This window comes from Nakaseomyces bracarensis (assembly GCF_045282275.1).
Source record: "Nakaseomyces bracarensis strain CBM3 chromosome Unknown Scaff12_0, whole genome shotgun sequence".
Lineage (NCBI taxonomy): Eukaryota > Fungi > Ascomycota > Saccharomycetes > Saccharomycetales > Saccharomycetaceae > Nakaseomyces > Nakaseomyces bracarensis.
In genome coordinates, this window is record NW_027263958.1 from 580,870 (window position 1) to 598,728 (window position 17,859).

Genomic DNA, 17,859 nt, shown 5'->3' on the forward strand with positions numbered 1-17,859 from the left:
ATTAAGGGCCTTTCCAGATTCGTTTAAGGCCCGCCCCCGCACCCAAGATATAGTATTCTTCCGAGAATGGGCACAACAAACTAGATCACGTAAGAGAGAATACTTGAACATTTCTACGCTATATTACTCTTATTTGCGTTTTATTTTATTTTTTTTATCTATTATTTAACTACTTTCCATGCATTTCACTTCCAGAATCCGTTGATGTATTGAGGAGAATCTGGCATTTCTTTTTTCACTCCAAAAAACCAAAGATAGAATAAAAAACCAGAAAAAAGATTTATGTACATCACATGTTTAGCAAATCCCGGTAGACTTCACCCTCTATACTTATTGTTTTTTTACTTGAATCACTCTCCAATAGAGAAGTAACTGAATTTATTATTTATATAGAAGAGGATAGCTAAGTTCTTATAAAGAACAGAATCAGGAAATGAAGAAACCATGGAAAGAAAATTTTCCACCTTTAACCCTTCTGTTAGATAGGTTTATTTTTCCTTTTAATGTCCTCCTATTAAATTTTTTATTTCTAACTATACCTTTTTTTTGCGAGTATATAATTCTTTTTTTCATAACTCAAGATTTCATCTGGTTCTCTTGTCTAACTTGGACTATCACCAGATGCACATTTTTATTTTCATATATCCGAGGACTTTCGTGTAATTATTTTAACATACCATTCCACACAAAACGTTAACATACAACTACTGAAGGAATAAAACTGTATCAACTGACTACCTTCTCTTTTTTTTTTTTTCAGTATATAACCGCATTTTGGACTATTCAATTTGCAAAGAAAGACTAGGAGAGGAAAAAAAAGCCCTTGCTTTGTTAAAAAACATCCGGGCCGGCTCTATAATCCTAGGGTCCACTCTCTACAATATCTCTTCAATATTTATTTCTTGCTATAAACATTCAACTGACAAAGGTTTTTTCATGAATCTGTGCATATGCATCTTCGATGAAAGCTGAATTAGAAAAGCAGATGAAAAAAAGAAATTTTTTAGTGACCTGATTTTTTCTACTGGTGTCATGAGATCAGTTTTTAATTCTTCGAACTGCTTGCTTTTTTTCTGTGAGTCTTCTTTTTTTCAATATTGTATTTCTATTTGTTGGTTTTCTATCGTAGTTCTCTACCGATCATTATCCTAAACATAGCTAACTAAAGATTTGGATACAAAACATTAAATTAAAATAAAAAAACTACAATAGGTAACAATGCCAAAAAAATAAAACCGTACCCTGATTTCTTTTATACTTAACCTAGTTTTCATATAAACTTACCCTTATTTCAAGAACAAAAACTTACCCTGATTTTATATAGACTTACCCTAATTTCAAAAACAAACACTACTGAAATTAATTGAAGATAACCGGCGGGGTAAATGTCATATGTAGATGGTAGTGAAAATAAAAAAAAGTCTTGTAACGAAAAACTATAACAAAGTAAACAAAACATTAAATTATTTAATTTTTTAGTCTTTTTATATAATTCTTATATTTTTTACATTTTACATTAAATATACTTTTTTATTTTAAATTTTTTTATTAAATTAATATATTTTCTTACTTTTTTATACAGCAATATGTCTTTATAAAGAGACAAGAAACTTTTATTAGTGAATTTTCTAATATACAAAATAGCAAATTTCTTTGAATATAAGTAGTCTAACGGAAAGAAAAATCAAAAATTCTTCATTTTACAATCTTTTTTTTTAGTAAAGGTTGTATTTTTCTTTTCTTTTTTCTTTCTTATTTTATTTATTTTAACTCCTTTTATTCCCATTTTTATTTCATTTTTATTTCATTTTTTTTGGGGATTATTATAATTTCTTCAATAGATCAATCAAATTAGGAATAATCCTATTATACAAAATGTAACCCAGTTTAATGTTGTCTTGGTGGCAGAACCTTTATAATCTTGTGATATCGAATGATTGTTGATTTGTGATGAAGATGAATTACTTAGACTTGGCTTTGATTGATTAGCTTGAATAGAAGCAGTGGTTGTCTTGTTCTGAGAAACTTCATTTCTGGTTGAAGATATAACTGAATTAACTGGCACAGAAACAATACTTGTTGACATAGTACTCTTTGAGCTACTTTGAAATTCATTACCAGAATCTTCTAGTTCCTTTGTATACACGCTTGATCTGCCTTGAGATAGGGAAGTAAAAGAACCAGTTGGTTTTATCGAAGGAGTGTAACCTGCAGCAATATTTTCACCAGAGCTTGAATCAGTGTTTCCTTCTATCTTAAAGGTGCTCCAAATCGTATTTTGTTGGCCATTGGTGTGAGTGCTGGTCATATGGTTCACAGCAGCAACACTGCCACCTGGGTTTGTAACAACTGTTGTGTAGTCTGCACCGGAGTCTGCACCGGATCCTGCATCAGTGTTTCCAGCAGTGTTTCCACCAACGTTTCCACCAGAGCCAGATCCTATCATAGATGTAGTAACAATAGTAGATGGTTGGCCGTTGGAGTCAGTGCTGGTCATGTGGTTCACAGCAGCAGTTTCAACACTACCGTCTGGGTTTGTGATATCAGTAGTGTAGTCCGCACCAGAGTGCCCACCAGAGTTTGAAGTTGTGATCTTGGAGGTCACTGGAACAACTGTTGGCTTGCCCTCGCTGTCAGTAGTGTTCACGAAGTGCACAGAGTCTGTCTCGACGCTGCCGTCTGGCTTGGTCACAACTGTAGTGTAGTCGCTGGTCTGTTCGCCTGCACCTTCGATCTTGGAGGTCACTGGAACAACTGTTGGCTTGCCCTCGCTGTCAGTAGTGTTCACGAAGTGCACAGAGTCTGTCTCGACGCTGCCGTCTGGCTTGGTCACAACTGTAGTGTAGTCGCTGGTCTGTTCGCCTGCACCTTCGATCTTGGAGGTCACTGGAACAACTGTTGGCTTGCCCTCGCTGTCAGTAGTGTTCACGAAGTGCACAGAGTCTGTCTCGACGCTGCCGTCTGGCTTGGTCACAACTGTAGTGTAGTCGCTGGTCTGTTCGCCTGCACCTTCGATCTTGGAGGTCACTGGAACAACTGTTGGCTTGCCCTCGCTGTCAGTAGTGTTCACGAAGTGCACAGAGTCTGTCTCGACGCTGCCGTCTGGCTTGGTCACAACTGTAGTGTAGTCGCTGGTCTGTTCGCCTGCACCTTCGATCTTGGAGGTCACTGGAACAACTGTTGGCTTGCCCTCGCTGTCAGTAGTGTTCACGAAGTGCACAGAGTCTGTCTCGACGCTGCCGTCTGGCTTGGTCACAACTGTAGTGTAGTCGCTGGTCTGTTCGCCTGCACCTTCGATCTTGGAGGTCACTGGAACAACTGTTGGCTTGCCCTCGCTGTCAGTAGTGTTCACGAAGTGCACAGAGTCTGTCTCGACGCTGCCGTCTGGCTTGGTCACAAATGTAGTGTAGTCGCTGGTCTGTTCGCCTGCACCTTCGATCTTGGAGGTCACTGGAACAACTGTTGGCTTGCCCTCGCTGTCATTAGTGTTCACGAAGTGCACAGAGTCTGTCTCGACGCTGCCGTCTGGCTTGGTCACAACTGTAGTGTAGTCGCTGGTCTGTTCGCCTGCACCTTCGATCTTGGAGGTCACTGGAACAACTGTTGGCTTGCCCTCGCTGTCAGTAGTGTTCACGAAGTGCACAGAGTCTGTCTCGACGCTGCCGTCTGGCTTGGTCACAACTGTAGTGTAGTCGCTGGTCTGTTCGCCTGCACCTTCGATCTTGGAGGTCACTGGAACAACTGTTGGCTTGCCCTCGCTGTCAGTAGTGTTCACGAAGTGCACAGAGTCTGTCTCGACGCTGCCGTCTGGCTTGGTCACAACTGTAGTGTAGTCGCTGGTCTGTTCGCCTGCACCTTCGATCTTGGAGGTCACTGGAACAACTGTTGGCTTGCCCTCGCTGTCAGTAGTGTTCACGAAGTGCACAGAGTCTGTCTCGACGCTGCCGTCTGGCTTGGTCACAACTGTAGTGTAGTCGCTGGTCTGTTCGCCTGCACCTTCGATCTTGGAGGTCACTGGAACAACTGTTGGCTTGCCCTCGCTGTCAGTAGTGTTCACGAAGTGCACAGAGTCTGTCTCGACGCTGCCGTCTGGCTTGGTCACAACTGTAGTGTAGTCGCTGGTCTGTTCGCCTGCACCTTCGATCTTGGAGGTCACTGGAACAACTGTTGGCTTGCCCTCGCTGTCAGTAGTGTTCACGAAGTGCACAGAGTCTGTCTCGACGCTGCCGTCTGGCTTGGTCACAACTGTAGTGTAGTCGCTGGTCTGTTCGCCTGCACCTTCGATCTTGGAGGTCACTGGAACAACTGTTGGCTTGCCCTCGCTGTCAGTAGTGTTCACGAAGTGCACAGAGTCTGTCTCGACGCTGCCGTCTGGCTTGGTCACAAATGTAGTGTAGTCGCTGGTCTGTTCGCCTGCACCTTCGATCTTGGAGGTCACTGGAACAACTGTTGGCTTGCCCTCGCTGTCATTAGTGTTCACGAAGTGCACAGAGTCTGTCTCGACGCTGCCGTCTGGCTTGGTCACAACTGTAGTGTAGTCGCTGGTCTGTTCGCCTGCACCTTCGATCTTGGAGGTCACTGGAACAACTGTTGGCTTGCCCTCGCTGTCAGTAGTGTTCACGAAGTGCACAGAGTCTGTCTCGACGCTGCCGTCTGGCTTGGTCACAACTGTAGTGTAGTCGCTGTTGTAAGCCCCTGCAGTGTTGGAACTGATAACGCTAGATGGAATATCTGATGCCTTGGATGAACTACTTGGAGTAATTTGAGACGATAGGTAAACTGCATTAGCATCTATCATAACTCTGTACTTTGCCACTGCACTAGACGTGATGATATCACCCCGTTCATCAGTGGTGATGAAGTACGAAATCACATCTGTCTCATAGTATTCCTCCTCGTAGTTGGTCGTGTCCGTGGTAGTCACAGGTGGAGGACTGTATACGACACTGTTGCTGTCAGTAGTGAATACACCATTATCGTCCATGCTTATCCAATAGCTGATCACAACATATTCAGTAACGTTATTACCTAAGTCTACTATTGTAGTTGTAGTAGATTTGCTTAAGACATGAGGAGATGTAGAAATTATGGAAGTAATTGGGATAATGGTAGGCTTGCCCTCGCTGTCAGTAGTGTTCACGAAGTGCACAGAGTCTGTCTCGACGCTGCCGTCTGGCTTGGTCACAACTGTAGTGTAGTCGCTGGTCTGTTCGCCTGCACCTTCGATCTTGGAGGTCACTGGAACAACTGTTGGCTTGCCCTCGCTGTCAGTAGTGTTCACGAAGTGCACAGAGTCTGTCTCGACGCTGCCGTCTGGCTTGGTCACAACTGTAGTGTAGTCGCTGGTCTGTTCGCCTGCACCTTCGATCTTGGAGGTCACTGGAACAACTGTTGGCTTGCCCTCGCTGTCAGTAGTGTTCACGAAGTGCACAGAGTCTGTCTCGACGCTGCCGTCTGGCTTGGTCACAACTGTAGTGTAGTCGCTGGTCTGTTCGCCTGCACCTTCGATCTTGGAGGTCACTGGAACAACTGTTGGCTTGCCCTCGCTGTCAGTAGTGTTCACGAAGTGCACAGAGTCTGTCTCGACGCTGCCGTCTGGCTTGGTCACAACTGTAGTGTAGTCGCTGGTCTGTTCGCCTGCACCTTCGATCTTGGAGGTCACTGGAACAACTGTTGGCTTGCCCTCGCTGTCAGTAGTGTTCACGAAGTGCACAGAGTCTGTCTCGACGCTGCCGTCTGGCTTGGTCACAACTGTAGTGTAGTCGCTGGTCTGTTCGCCTGCACCTTCGATCTTGGAGGTCACTGGAACAACTGTTGGCTTGCCCTCGCTGTCAGTAGTGTTCACGAAGTGCACAGAGTCTGTCTCGACGCTGCCGTCTGGCTTGGTCACAACTGTAGTGTAGTCGCTGGTCTGTTCGCCTGCACCTTCGATCTTGGAGGTCACTGGAACAACTGTTGGCTTGCCCTCGCTGTCAGTAGTGTTCACGAAGTGCACAGAGTCTGTCTCGACGCTGCCGTCTGGCTTGGTCACAACTGTAGTGTAGTCGCTGGTCTGTTCGCCTGCACCTTCGATCTTGGAGGTCACTGGAACAACTGTTGGCTTGCCCTCGCTGTCAGTAGTGTTCACGAAGTGCACAGAGTCTGTCTCGACGCTGCCGTCTGGCTTGGTCACAACTGTAGTGTAGTCGCTGGTCTGTTCGCCTGCACCTTCGATCTTGGAGGTCACTGGAACAACTGTTGGCTTGCCCTCGCTGTCAGTAGTGTTCACGAAGTGCACAGAGTCTGTCTCGACGCTGCCGTCTGGCTTGGTCACAACTGTAGTGTAGTCGCTGGTCTGTTCGCCTGCACCTTCGATCTTGGAGGTCACTGGAACAACTGTTGGCTTGCCCTCGCTGTCAGTAGTGTTCACGAAGTGCACAGAGTCTGTCTCGACGCTGCCGTCTGGCTTGGTCACAACTGTAGTGTAGTCGCTGGTCTGTTCGCCTGCACCTTCGATCTTGGAGGTCACTGGAACAACTGTTGGCTTGCCCTCGCTGTCAGTAGTGTTCACGAAGTGCACAGAGTCTGTCTCGACGCTGCCGTCTGGCTTGGTCACAACTGTAGTGTAGTCGCTGGTCTGTTCGCCTGCACCTTCGATCTTGGAGGTCACTGGAACAACTGTTGGCTTGCCCTCGCTGTCAGTAGTGTTCACGAAGTGCACAGAGTCTGTCTCGACGCTGCCGTCTGGCTTGGTCACAACTGTAGTGTAGTCGCTGGTCTGTTCGCCTGCACCTTCGATCTTGGAGGTCACTGGAACAACTGTTGGCTTGCCCTCGCTGTCAGTAGTGTTCACGAAGTGCACAGAGTCTGTCTCGACGCTGCCGTCTGGCTTGGTCACAACTGTAGTGTAGTCGCTGGTCTGTTCGCCTGCACCTTCGATCTTGGAGGTCACTGGAACAACTGTTGGCTTGCCCTCGCTGTCAGTAGTGTTCACGAAGTGCACAGAGTCTGTCTCGACGCTGCCGTCTGGCTTGGTCACAACTGTAGTGTAGTCGCTGGTCTGTTCGCCTGCACCTTCGATCTTGGAGGTCACTGGAACAACTGTTGGCTTGCCCTCGCTGTCAGTAGTGTTCACGAAGTGCACAGAGTCTGTCTCGACGCTGCCGTCTGGCTTGGTCACAACTGTAGTGTAGTCGCTGGTCTGTTCGCCTGCACCTTCGATCTTGGAGGTCACTGGAACAACTGTTGGCTTGCCCTCGCTGTCAGTAGTGTTCACGAAGTGCACAGAGTCTGTCTCGACGCTGCCGTCTGGCTTGGTCACAACTGTAGTGTAGTCGCTGGTCTGTTCGCCTGCACCTTCGATCTTGGAGGTCACTGGAACAACTGTTGGCTTGCCCTCGCTGTCAGTAGTGTTCACGAAGTGCACAGAGTCTGTCTCGACGCTGCCGTCTGGCTTGGTCACAACTGTAGTGTAGTCGCTGGTCTGTTCGCCTGCACCTTCGATCTTGGAGGTCACTGGAACAACTGTTGGCTTGCCCTCGCTGTCAGTAGTGTTCACGAAGTGCACAGAGTCTGTCTCGACGCTGCCGTCTGGCTTGGTCACAACTGTAGTGTAGTCGCTGGTCTGTTCGCCTGCACCTTCGATCTTGGAGGTCACTGGAACAACTGTTGGCTTGCCCTCGCTGTCAGTAGTGTTCACGAAGTGCACAGAGTCTGTCTCGACGCTGCCGTCTGGCTTGGTCACAAATGTAGTGTAGTCGCTGGTCTGTTCGCCTGCACCTTCGATCTTGGAGGTCACTGGAACAACTGTTGGCTTGCCCTCGCTGTCAGTAGTGTTCACGAAGTGCACAGAGTCTGTCTCGACGCTGCCGTCTGGCTTGGTCACAACTGTAGTGTAGTCGCTGGTCTGTTCGCCTGCACCTTCGATCTTGGAGGTCACTGGAACAACTGTTGGCTTGCCCTCGCTGTCAGTAGTGTTCACGAAGTGCACAGAGTCTGTCTCGACGCTGCCGTCTGGCTTGGTCACAACTGTAGTGTAGTCGCTGGTCTGTTCGCCTGCACCTTCGATCTTGGAGGTCACTGGAACAACTGTTGGCTTGCCCTCGCTGTCAGTAGTGTTCACGAAGTGCACAGAGTCTGTCTCGACGCTGCCGTCTGGCTTGGTCACAACTGTAGTGTAGTCGCTGGTCTGTTCGCCTGCACCTTCGATCTTGGAGGTCACTGGAACAACTGTTGGCTTGCCCTCGCTGTCAGTAGTGTTCACGAAGTGCACAGAGTCTGTCTCGACGCTGCCGTCTGGCTTGGTCACAACTGTAGTGTAGTCGCTGGTCTGTTCGCCTGCACCTTCGATCTTGGAGGTCACTGGAACAACTGTTGGCTTGCCCTCGCTGTCAGTAGTGTTCACGAAGTGCACAGAGTCTGTCTCGACGCTGCCGTCTGGCTTGGTCACAACTGTAGTGTAGTCGCTGGTCTGTTCGCCTGCACCTTCGATCTTGGAGGTCACTGGAACAACTGTTGGCTTGCCCTCGCTGTCAGTAGTGTTCACGAAGTGCACAGAGTCTGTCTCGACGCTGCCGTCTGGCTTGGTCACAACTGTAGTGTAGTCGCTGGTCTGTTCGCCTGCACCTTCGATCTTGGAGGTCACTGGAACAACTGTTGGCTTGCCCTCGCTGTCAGTAGTGTTCACGAAGTGCACAGAGTCTGTCTCGACGCTGCCGTCTGGCTTGGTCACAACTGTAGTGTAGTCGCTGGTCTGTTCGCCTGCACCTTCGATCTTGGAGGTCACTGGAACAACTGTTGGCTTGCCCTCGCTGTCAGTAGTGTTCACGAAGTGCACAGAGTCTGTCTCGACGCTGCCGTCTGGCTTGGTCACAACTGTAGTGTAGTCGCTGGTCTGTTCGCCTGCACCTTCGATCTTGGAGGTCACTGGAACAACTGTTGGCTTGCCCTCGCTGTCAGTAGTGTTCACGAAGTGCACAGAGTCTGTCTCGACGCTGCCGTCTGGCTTGGTCACAAATGTAGTGTAGTCGCTGGTCTGTTCGCCTGCACCTTCGATCTTGGAGGTCACTGGAACAACTGTTGGCTTGCCCTCGCTGTCAGTAGTGTTCACGAAGTGCACAGAGTCTGTCTCGACGCTGCCGTCTGGCTTGGTCACAACTGTAGTGTAGTCGCTGGTCTGTTCGCCTGCACCTTCGATCTTGGAGGTCACTGGAACAACTGTTGGCTTGCCCTCGCTGTCAGTAGTGTTCACGAAGTGCACAGAGTCTGTCTCGACGCTGCCGTCTGGCTTGGTCACAACTGTAGTGTAGTCGCTGGTCTGTTCGCCTGCACCTTCGATCTTGGAGGTCACTGGAACAACTGTTGGCTTGCCCTCGCTGTCAGTAGTGTTCACGAAGTGCACAGAGTCTGTCTCGACGCTGCCGTCTGGCTTGGTCACAACTGTAGTGTAGTCGCTGGTCTGTTCGCCTGCACCTTCGATCTTGGAGGTCACTGGAACAACTGTTGGCTTGCCCTCGCTGTCAGTAGTGTTCACGAAGTGCACAGAGTCTGTCTCGACGCTGCCGTCTGGCTTGGTCACAACTGTAGTGTAGTCGCTGGTCTGTTCGCCTGCACCTTCGATCTTGGAGGTCACTGGAACAACTGTTGGCTTGCCCTCGCTGTCAGTAGTGTTCACGAAGTGCACAGAGTCTGTCTCGACGCTGCCGTCTGGCTTGGTCACAACTGTAGTGTAGTCGCTGGTCTGTTCGCCTGCACCTTCGATCTTGGAGGTCACTGGAACAACTGTTGGCTTGCCCTCGCTGTCAGTAGTGTTCACGAAGTGCACAGAGTCTGTCTCGACGCTGCCGTCTGGCTTGGTCACAACTGTAGTGTAGTCGCTGGTCTGTTCGCCTGCACCTTCGATCTTGGAGGTCACTGGAACAACTGTTGGCTTGCCCTCGCTGTCAGTAGTGTTCACGAAGTGCACAGAGTCTGTCTCGACGCTGCCGTCTGGCTTGGTCACAACTGTAGTGTAGTCGCTGGTCTGTTCGCCTGCACCTTCGATCTTGGAGGTCACTGGAACAACTGTTGGCTTGCCCTCGCTGTCAGTAGTGTTCACGAAGTGCACAGAGTCTGTCTCGACGCTGCCGTCTGGCTTGGTCACAACTGTAGTGTAGTCGCTGGTCTGTTCGCCTGCACCTTCGATCTTGGAGGTCACTGGAACAACTGTTGGCTTGCCCTCGCTGTCAGTAGTGTTCACGAAGTGCACAGAGTCTGTCTCGACGCTGCCGTCTGGCTTGGTCACAACTGTAGTGTAGTCGCTGGTCTGTTCGCCTGCACCTTCGATCTTGGAGGTCACTGGAACAACTGTTGGCTTGCCCTCGCTGTCAGTAGTGTTCACGAAGTGCACAGAGTCTGTCTCGACGCTGCCGTCTGGCTTGGTCACAACTGTAGTGTAGTCGCTGGTCTGTTCGCCTGCACCTTCGATCTTGGAGGTCACTGGAACAACTGTTGGCTTGCCCTCGCTGTCAGTAGTGTTCACGAAGTGCACAGAGTCTGTCTCGACGCTGCCGTCTGGCTTGGTCACAACTGTAGTGTAGTCGCTGGTCTGTTCGCCTGCACCTTCGATCTTGGAGGTCACTGGAACAACTGTTGGCTTGCCCTCGCTGTCAGTAGTGTTCACGAAGTGCACAGAGTCTGTCTCGACGCTGCCGTCTGGCTTGGTCACAACTGTAGTGTAGTCGCTGGTCTGTTCGCCTGCACCTTCGATCTTGGAGGTCACTGGAACAACTGTTGGCTTGCCCTCGCTGTCAGTAGTGTTCACGAAGTGCACAGAGTCTGTCTCGACGCTGCCGTCTGGCTTGGTCACAACTGTAGTGTAGTCGCTGGTCTGTTCGCCTGCACCTTCGATCTTGGAGGTCACTGGAACAACTGTTGGCTTGCCCTCGCTGTCAGTAGTGTTCACGAAGTGCACAGAGTCTGTCTCGACGCTGCCGTCTGGCTTGGTCACAACTGTAGTGTAGTCGCTGGTCTGTTCGCCTGCACCTTCGATCTTGGAGGTCACTGGAACAACTGTTGGCTTGCCCTCGCTGTCAGTAGTGTTCACGAAGTGCACAGAGTCTGTCTCGACGCTGCCGTCTGGCTTGGTCACAACTGTAGTGTAGTCGCTGGTCTGTTCGCCTGCACCTTCGATCTTGGAGGTCACTGGAACAACTGTTGGCTTGCCCTCGCTGTCAGTAGTGTTCACGAAGTGCACAGAGTCTGTCTCGACGCTGCCGTCTGGCTTGGTCACAAATGTAGTGTAGTCGCTGGTCTGTTCGCCTGCACCTTCGATCTTGGAGGTCACTGGAACAACTGTTGGCTTGCCCTCGCTGTCAGTAGTGTTCACGAAGTGCACAGAGTCTGTCTCGACGCTGCCGTCTGGCTTGGTCACAACTGTAGTGTAGTCGCTGGTCTGTTCGCCTGCACCTTCGATCTTGGAGGTCACTGGAACAACTGTTGGCTTGCCCTCGCTGTCAGTAGTGTTCACGAAGTGCACAGAGTCTGTCTCGACGCTGCCGTCTGGCTTGGTCACAACTGTAGTGTAGTCGCTGGTCTGTTCGCCTGCACCTTCGATCTTGGAGGTCACTGGAACAACTGTTGGCTTGCCCTCGCTGTCAGTAGTGTTCACGAAGTGCACAGAGTCTGTCTCGACGCTGCCGTCTGGCTTGGTCACAACTGTAGTGTAGTCGCTGGTCTGTTCGCCTGCACCTTCGATCTTGGAGGTCACTGGAACAACTGTTGGCTTGCCCTCGCTGTCAGTAGTGTTCACGAAGTGCACAGAGTCTGTCTCGACGCTGCCGTCTGGCTTGGTCACAACTGTAGTGTAGTCGCTGGTCTGTTCGCCTGCACCTTCGATCTTGGAGGTCACTGGAACAACTGTTGGCTTGCCCTCGCTGTCAGTAGTGTTCACGAAGTGCACAGAGTCTGTCTCGACGCTGCCGTCTGGCTTGGTCACAACTGTAGTGTAGTCGCTGGTCTGTTCGCCTGCACCTTCGATCTTGGAGGTCACTGGAACAACTGTTGGCTTGCCCTCGCTGTCAGTAGTGTTCACGAAGTGCACAGAGTCTGTCTCGACGCTGCCGTCTGGCTTGGTCACAACTGTAGTGTAGTCGCTGGTCTGTTCGCCTGCACCTTCGATCTTGGAGGTCACTGGAACAACTGTTGGCTTGCCCTCGCTGTCAGTAGTGTTCACGAAGTGCACAGAGTCTGTCTCGACGCTGCCGTCTGGCTTGGTCACAACTGTAGTGTAGTCGCTGGTCTGTTCGCCTGCACCTTCGATCTTGGAGGTCACTGGAACAACTGTTGGCTTGCCCTCGCTGTCAGTAGTGTTCACGAAGTGCACAGAGTCTGTCTCGACGCTGCCGTCTGGCTTGGTCACAACTGTAGTGTAGTCGCTGGTCTGTTCGCCTGCACCTTCGATCTTGGAGGTCACTGGAACAACTGTTGGCTTGCCCTCGCTGTCAGTAGTGTTCACGAAGTGCACAGAGTCTGTCTCGACGCTGCCGTCTGGCTTGGTCACAACTGTAGTGTAGTCGCTGGTCTGTTCGCCTGCACCTTCGATCTTGGAGGTCACTGGAACAACTGTTGGCTTGCCCTCGCTGTCAGTAGTGTTCACGAAGTGCACAGAGTCTGTCTCGACGCTGCCGTCTGGCTTGGTCACAACTGTAGTGTAGTCGCTGGTCTGTTCGCCTGCACCTTCGATCTTGGAGGTCACTGGAACAACTGTTGGCTTGCCCTCGCTGTCAGTAGTGTTCACGAAGTGCACAGAGTCTGTCTCGACGCTGCCGTCTGGCTTGGTCACAACTGTAGTGTAGTCGCTGGTCTGTTCGCCTGCACCTTCGATCTTGGAGGTCACTGGAACAACTGTTGGCTTGCCCTCGCTGTCAGTAGTGTTCACGAAGTGCACAGAGTCTGTCTCGACGCTGCCGTCTGGCTTGGTCACAACGGTTGTGTAGTCGCTGGTTTTATTTTGTGTTATATTATATTTATTACCTTCAATTACTGAGCTCCCTGTAATGATATTTCCTTTTTCATCTGTTGTTATGAAATATGATACCACATCTGTTTCAATATAGGATTCATCATAGTTCGTTGTGGCAGTAGTTATGACAGCAGGAGGACTGTACAAGCTACGGTTGTTGGTTGTGTAGGCAGCACCCTTATCATCAGTGGTGATCCAGTAACTAACCACTTCGAATTCAGTCACACCGTTTCCTAAGTCAAGCGTCAAAGTTGTTGGCGGTGGAGCTGAGTCATATGAAGTGTTGGCTAAAATAATTTTGCTATCAGTAATTATCTCACCGGCATCATTTGCCGTGATGAAAAAAGAGACAACCTTCTCTACATGCTCGTATCCATTGTCGTTTGTAATAGTTGTCACCGGTGGAGGGCTATAAGTTCTTGTTTCATTAGCAGTGTAGAACTCGTTTTCATCTTCAGTAGTCCTATAGCTGACTACAATATATTCGGTTATTTCATTTCCCAGATCTACTTTATTAGTGCTAGCACTAGGAGCCCCTGAGTGTATCACAGTAATAGTCGAGGATGTGGAACCAATATCTGGATTTCCATCCTTATCAGTAGTGCTGTAGTACGAAATCTGCTCCTCGATTATCTTATAAGGTTCCGTGATATTCAGTGTAGTAACCGAGGGTAGATCAATAATGTAAGTTATTGTACTTGTCGTTGAACCTGTAACATTATGACCGTTGGAATCAATAGTAGCATAAAAGGATACTAAATCTTCCTCGATCCATTTTCCCTTATTAATTGTTGTAGTGTAAGCGTGAGGTATAATTAAGTAGGTCTGCTGTGGAATTGTTGTAGAAGATGTCACTGGACTACCATCGCTACCGGTTGTACTATAGTAAGAAATAACCTCCTGCACCAGGTGGTCGTCATAAGTCAAAGTGGTGGTTATAACAGGAGGTATACTTAATGACGGTGTAACAGTAGGAACATCATAGATATAATAGTAAATTGGATAGGCATTGCCATCTAGTCCGGTAAAAGTACTTGTCGAAGTTGAAATTAACTTCGTGCTTTGCACCCATGTTGAAATGTATAAGTTTGAAGAAGTAAGAGGTGAGTAAGTACAAGTGGGACAGCTAGGGTATTGCCAGACATATCCTTTCCAATCGGTGTGCTTTGTACCAGATGGATCAATGAACCAGGCATTCAAAATACCATCGCCACCGCTGTTGTAGAACGAAATTCTGATAGGATAAACGACATCTTTTAATAGGTATAGGGTCCTATTCGGGTAAACCGCGTCTGTAACGGTTATTTGAGACTCTGATGGAGCTGGCCAGTTGTCAATATTACCACAACTAAATGTTGCACCATTGGCAAAGTAGATAATAGCTGCATCATCAGAACCTGTTAAACCAAAAGTGTAATTACCCGAAACAGTAGGAACGAAATAACCTGCAAACTCTACAACAAGGTTAGCAGGTATAACAGTCAAACCGAAAATGTTGCCGAGAAGACCACTGATACGAAAGGCGGGAGTTGTAGTAAAAGCCGTTTGAGTTAGAAAGTTGAAAGAACCAGGGTAGTTCAATAACTCTTTGTAAGAATTCGATGGAACAAAAAAACCAAGTCTAGCAGTTGTAACTTTAAATCCGTTTGAAGTACGTTGAGCAGTTAGTGCTGATGAAAACGAACAAACATTGCTGAATTTTACAGGATTGGTATACTGTACAGCGCTGCTACTGGTGCTTTGACTGATAGTATATCTGCTGCTTCTAATTGAACTTCCAGTAATGATTTCTCCCTCACTATTAGTTGTAATAAAGTATGAGATATAATCGGTTTCGATATAAGCATTTGATTTTGTAGTTGCACTAGTAATACCTTTAGGTGGGCTATACACTATGCTGTTGCTAGTAGTAAAATACTTTCCATTGTTATCAGAAGATGTCCAATAACTAATCACTTCATACTCAGTCACGTTGTTCCCAAGATCAATCTTCACTGTCGTGGCTGAAGGGGCTGGATCGTACGACGTGGACGCATTCACAACTGTGCTGCCAGTCACGATCTCCCCAGCACTGTCGACTGTAACGAAGTACGACACAACTGTGTGGAAGTGCTCGTGCTCGCTCTCCGTGTCAATCGTCGTCACGGCTGGAGGACTGTACACGCTGCTGTTGCTGGCTGTGTACACTTCCCCATTGTCACTGCTTGTGAGCCAGTAGCTGATCACCTCGTATTCCGTCACTCCGTCACCACGGTCAATCTTCACTGTCGTGGCTGAAGGGGCTGGATCGTACGACGTGGACGCAGTCACAACCGTGCTGCCAGTCACGATCTCCCCAGCACTGTCTACCGTGACGTAGTACGACACAACTGTGTGGAAGTGCTCGTGCTCGCTCTCCGTGTCAATCGTCGTCACGGCTGGAGGACTGTACACGCTGCTGTTGCTGGCTGTGTACACTTCCCCATTGTCACTGCTTGTGAGCCAGTAGCTGATCACCTCGTATTCCGTCACTCCGTCACCACGGTCAATCTTCACTGTCGTGGCTGAAGGGGCTGGATCGTACGACGTGGACGCATTCACAACTGTGCTGCCAGTCACGATCTCCCCAGCACTGTCGACTGTAACGAAGTACGACACAACTGTGTGGAAGTGCTCGTGCTCGCTCTCCGTGTCAATCGTCGTCACGGCTGGAGGACTGTACACGCTGCTGTTGCTGGCTGTGTACACTTCCCCATTGTCACTGCTCGTGAGCCAGTAGCTGATCACCTCGTATTCCGTCACTCCGTCACCACGGTCAATCTTCACTGTCGTGGCTGAAGGGGCTGGATCGTACGACGTGGACGCATTCACAACTGTGCTGCCAGTCACGATCTCCCCAGCACTGTCGACTGTAACGAAGTACGACACAACTGTGTGGAAGTGCTCGTGCTCGCTCTCCGTATCAATCGTCGTCACGGCTGGAGGACTGTACACGCTGCTGTTGCTGGCTGTGTACACTTCCCCATTGTCACTGCTCGTGAGCCAGTAGCTGATCACCTCGTATTCCGTCACTCCGTCACCACGGTCAATCTTCACTGTCGTGGCTGAAGGGGCTGGGTCGTACGACGTGGACGCATTCACAACTGTGCTGCCAGTCACGATCTCCCCAGCACTGTCGACTGTAACGAAGTACGACACAACTGTGTGGAAGTGCTCGTGCTCGCTCTCCGTGTCAATCGTCGTCACGGCTGGAGGACTGTACACGCTGCTGTTGCTGGCTGTGTACACTTCCCCATTGTCACTGCTCGTGAGCCAGTAGCTGATCACCTCGTATTCCGTCACTCCGTCACCACGGTCAATCTTCACTGTCGTGGCTGAAGGGGCTGGATCGTACGACGTGGACGCATTCACAACTGTGCTGCCAGTCACGATCTCCCCAGCACTGTCGACTGTAACGAAGTACGACACAACTGTGTGGAAGTGCTCATGGTCACTATCTGTGTCGATCGTAGTCACTCCTGGAGGACTATACGTCACAGTAGTTGATGTCGTATATTCACCACCTTGATCATTGGTGGTGGTGAAATAGGAGTACACGAGATATTCAATAACACCATCTTCGCTTACAATACTGGTGGAAATATTTGGGAGTGGTGGGACCACAGTACTAGTTGTGGTCAAAGTGATAGGATGTTTTTGGTCATCCTTTGTCGAAATGTACGACACTACGATCTCGTGCTCAATGCCTTTGTCGGTTACGTACGTAGTATAAGGCTTTGCCAATGGTGGGATAGTAGTTCCTGTGTAATAAAGTAAATATCCTGTTTTGGGAAGATTGTCCACCGGAGATACTATTAAAGAAGACCCTCCGAGCGCGAAGGCACCTGCGTCAAAGTTGGTCCCGATGTTTAAGTTGTAGGTATTGCCCCCAGATTTTACAATTAGTATACCAGCTACATCGTCGTAATCGACACTGCCGATAGCAGTAGTGAACCCTAAAAAGGCATTGTTAGAACCAAAATTTTGAAGGGTGAGGTTAACTTCTTTATTACCGTTTTCACTGTTGAAAAATATCACACCATCGTTAAATTCGATTGTTTGGTCACCAACACTGTAGACACCAGGGTTGTCGAACCACAGAAACCCTTGACCTGATAACGCGATGGTACCTGTACCTTGGAAATTGTTGCTTGCTATGGCAATCTGAGTACCACTGGAGAGTTTTAAAAGATTATTGTTAACAAATGTGGTGCTTCCCCACGAAAAGTATTGCAAATGATCAAGAGTCATTGTGCCCTCATTTACGAAAGATCCTGAAGCCGTAACTGATAAACTTATTTGACTATTAAAATACTGAGCCACAGAACTTAATGTAATAGTACCTTTGTTAATGAAATTATCGACGTTGAACTTGTAGGAAGGCACAACGGTACCACTATTTACAATTTTCAAATTACCATTGGTACCTACCGTGAGAGACCCTGAGGTAACGTTAAAGTAAGGAGTAGTGACAGTGTTACTTGAAGGAACCTCAAAATCTAAGGTACCTTCAACATCCAAACCATTGTCCACCGATACTTGAGCACCATTTATCCCCAGTGTGATACCACTATTAACGTTTAATCCGGTAAAACTCTGATCACCAGTTAACGTCTCATCACTTGAAATAGTTTGACCCAGTACCAGGGTGAGAAAGAATATATATATTAAGAACCTTTTCATTATAATAAGCCTTTTTGAGTTATTAAAGAAAATAATAAAAAAAAAAATTGTTTTTTTCTTCTTCTTTTCTTAATTTAAGGCTTTATTCAATAAGATTCTCTTTTTGCTTGTTATTGATAATAAAAGTATTGTTTGCTTGTTTTTGTTTGTTGCTTAGTCTTGTTTTTGTTTGTTGCTTA

General features: G+C 48.4%; 1 protein-coding gene across 1 annotated transcript; it reads right to left on the bottom strand.

Moving 5' to 3' along the window:
• Positions 1 to 1,846: 1,846 nt before the first annotated feature.
• RNJ42_03677 (uncharacterized protein) lies at positions 1,847 to 17,680 on the bottom strand (the record flags this gene model as incomplete). Its single annotated transcript, XM_071053841.1, has 1 exon — positions 1,847 to 17,680. The coding sequence occupies one exon, from the start codon at positions 17,678 to 17,680 to the stop codon at positions 1,847 to 1,849; it is 15,834 nt and encodes a 5,277-aa protein (XP_070910253.1).
• Positions 17,681 to 17,859: the final 179 nt, after the last annotated feature.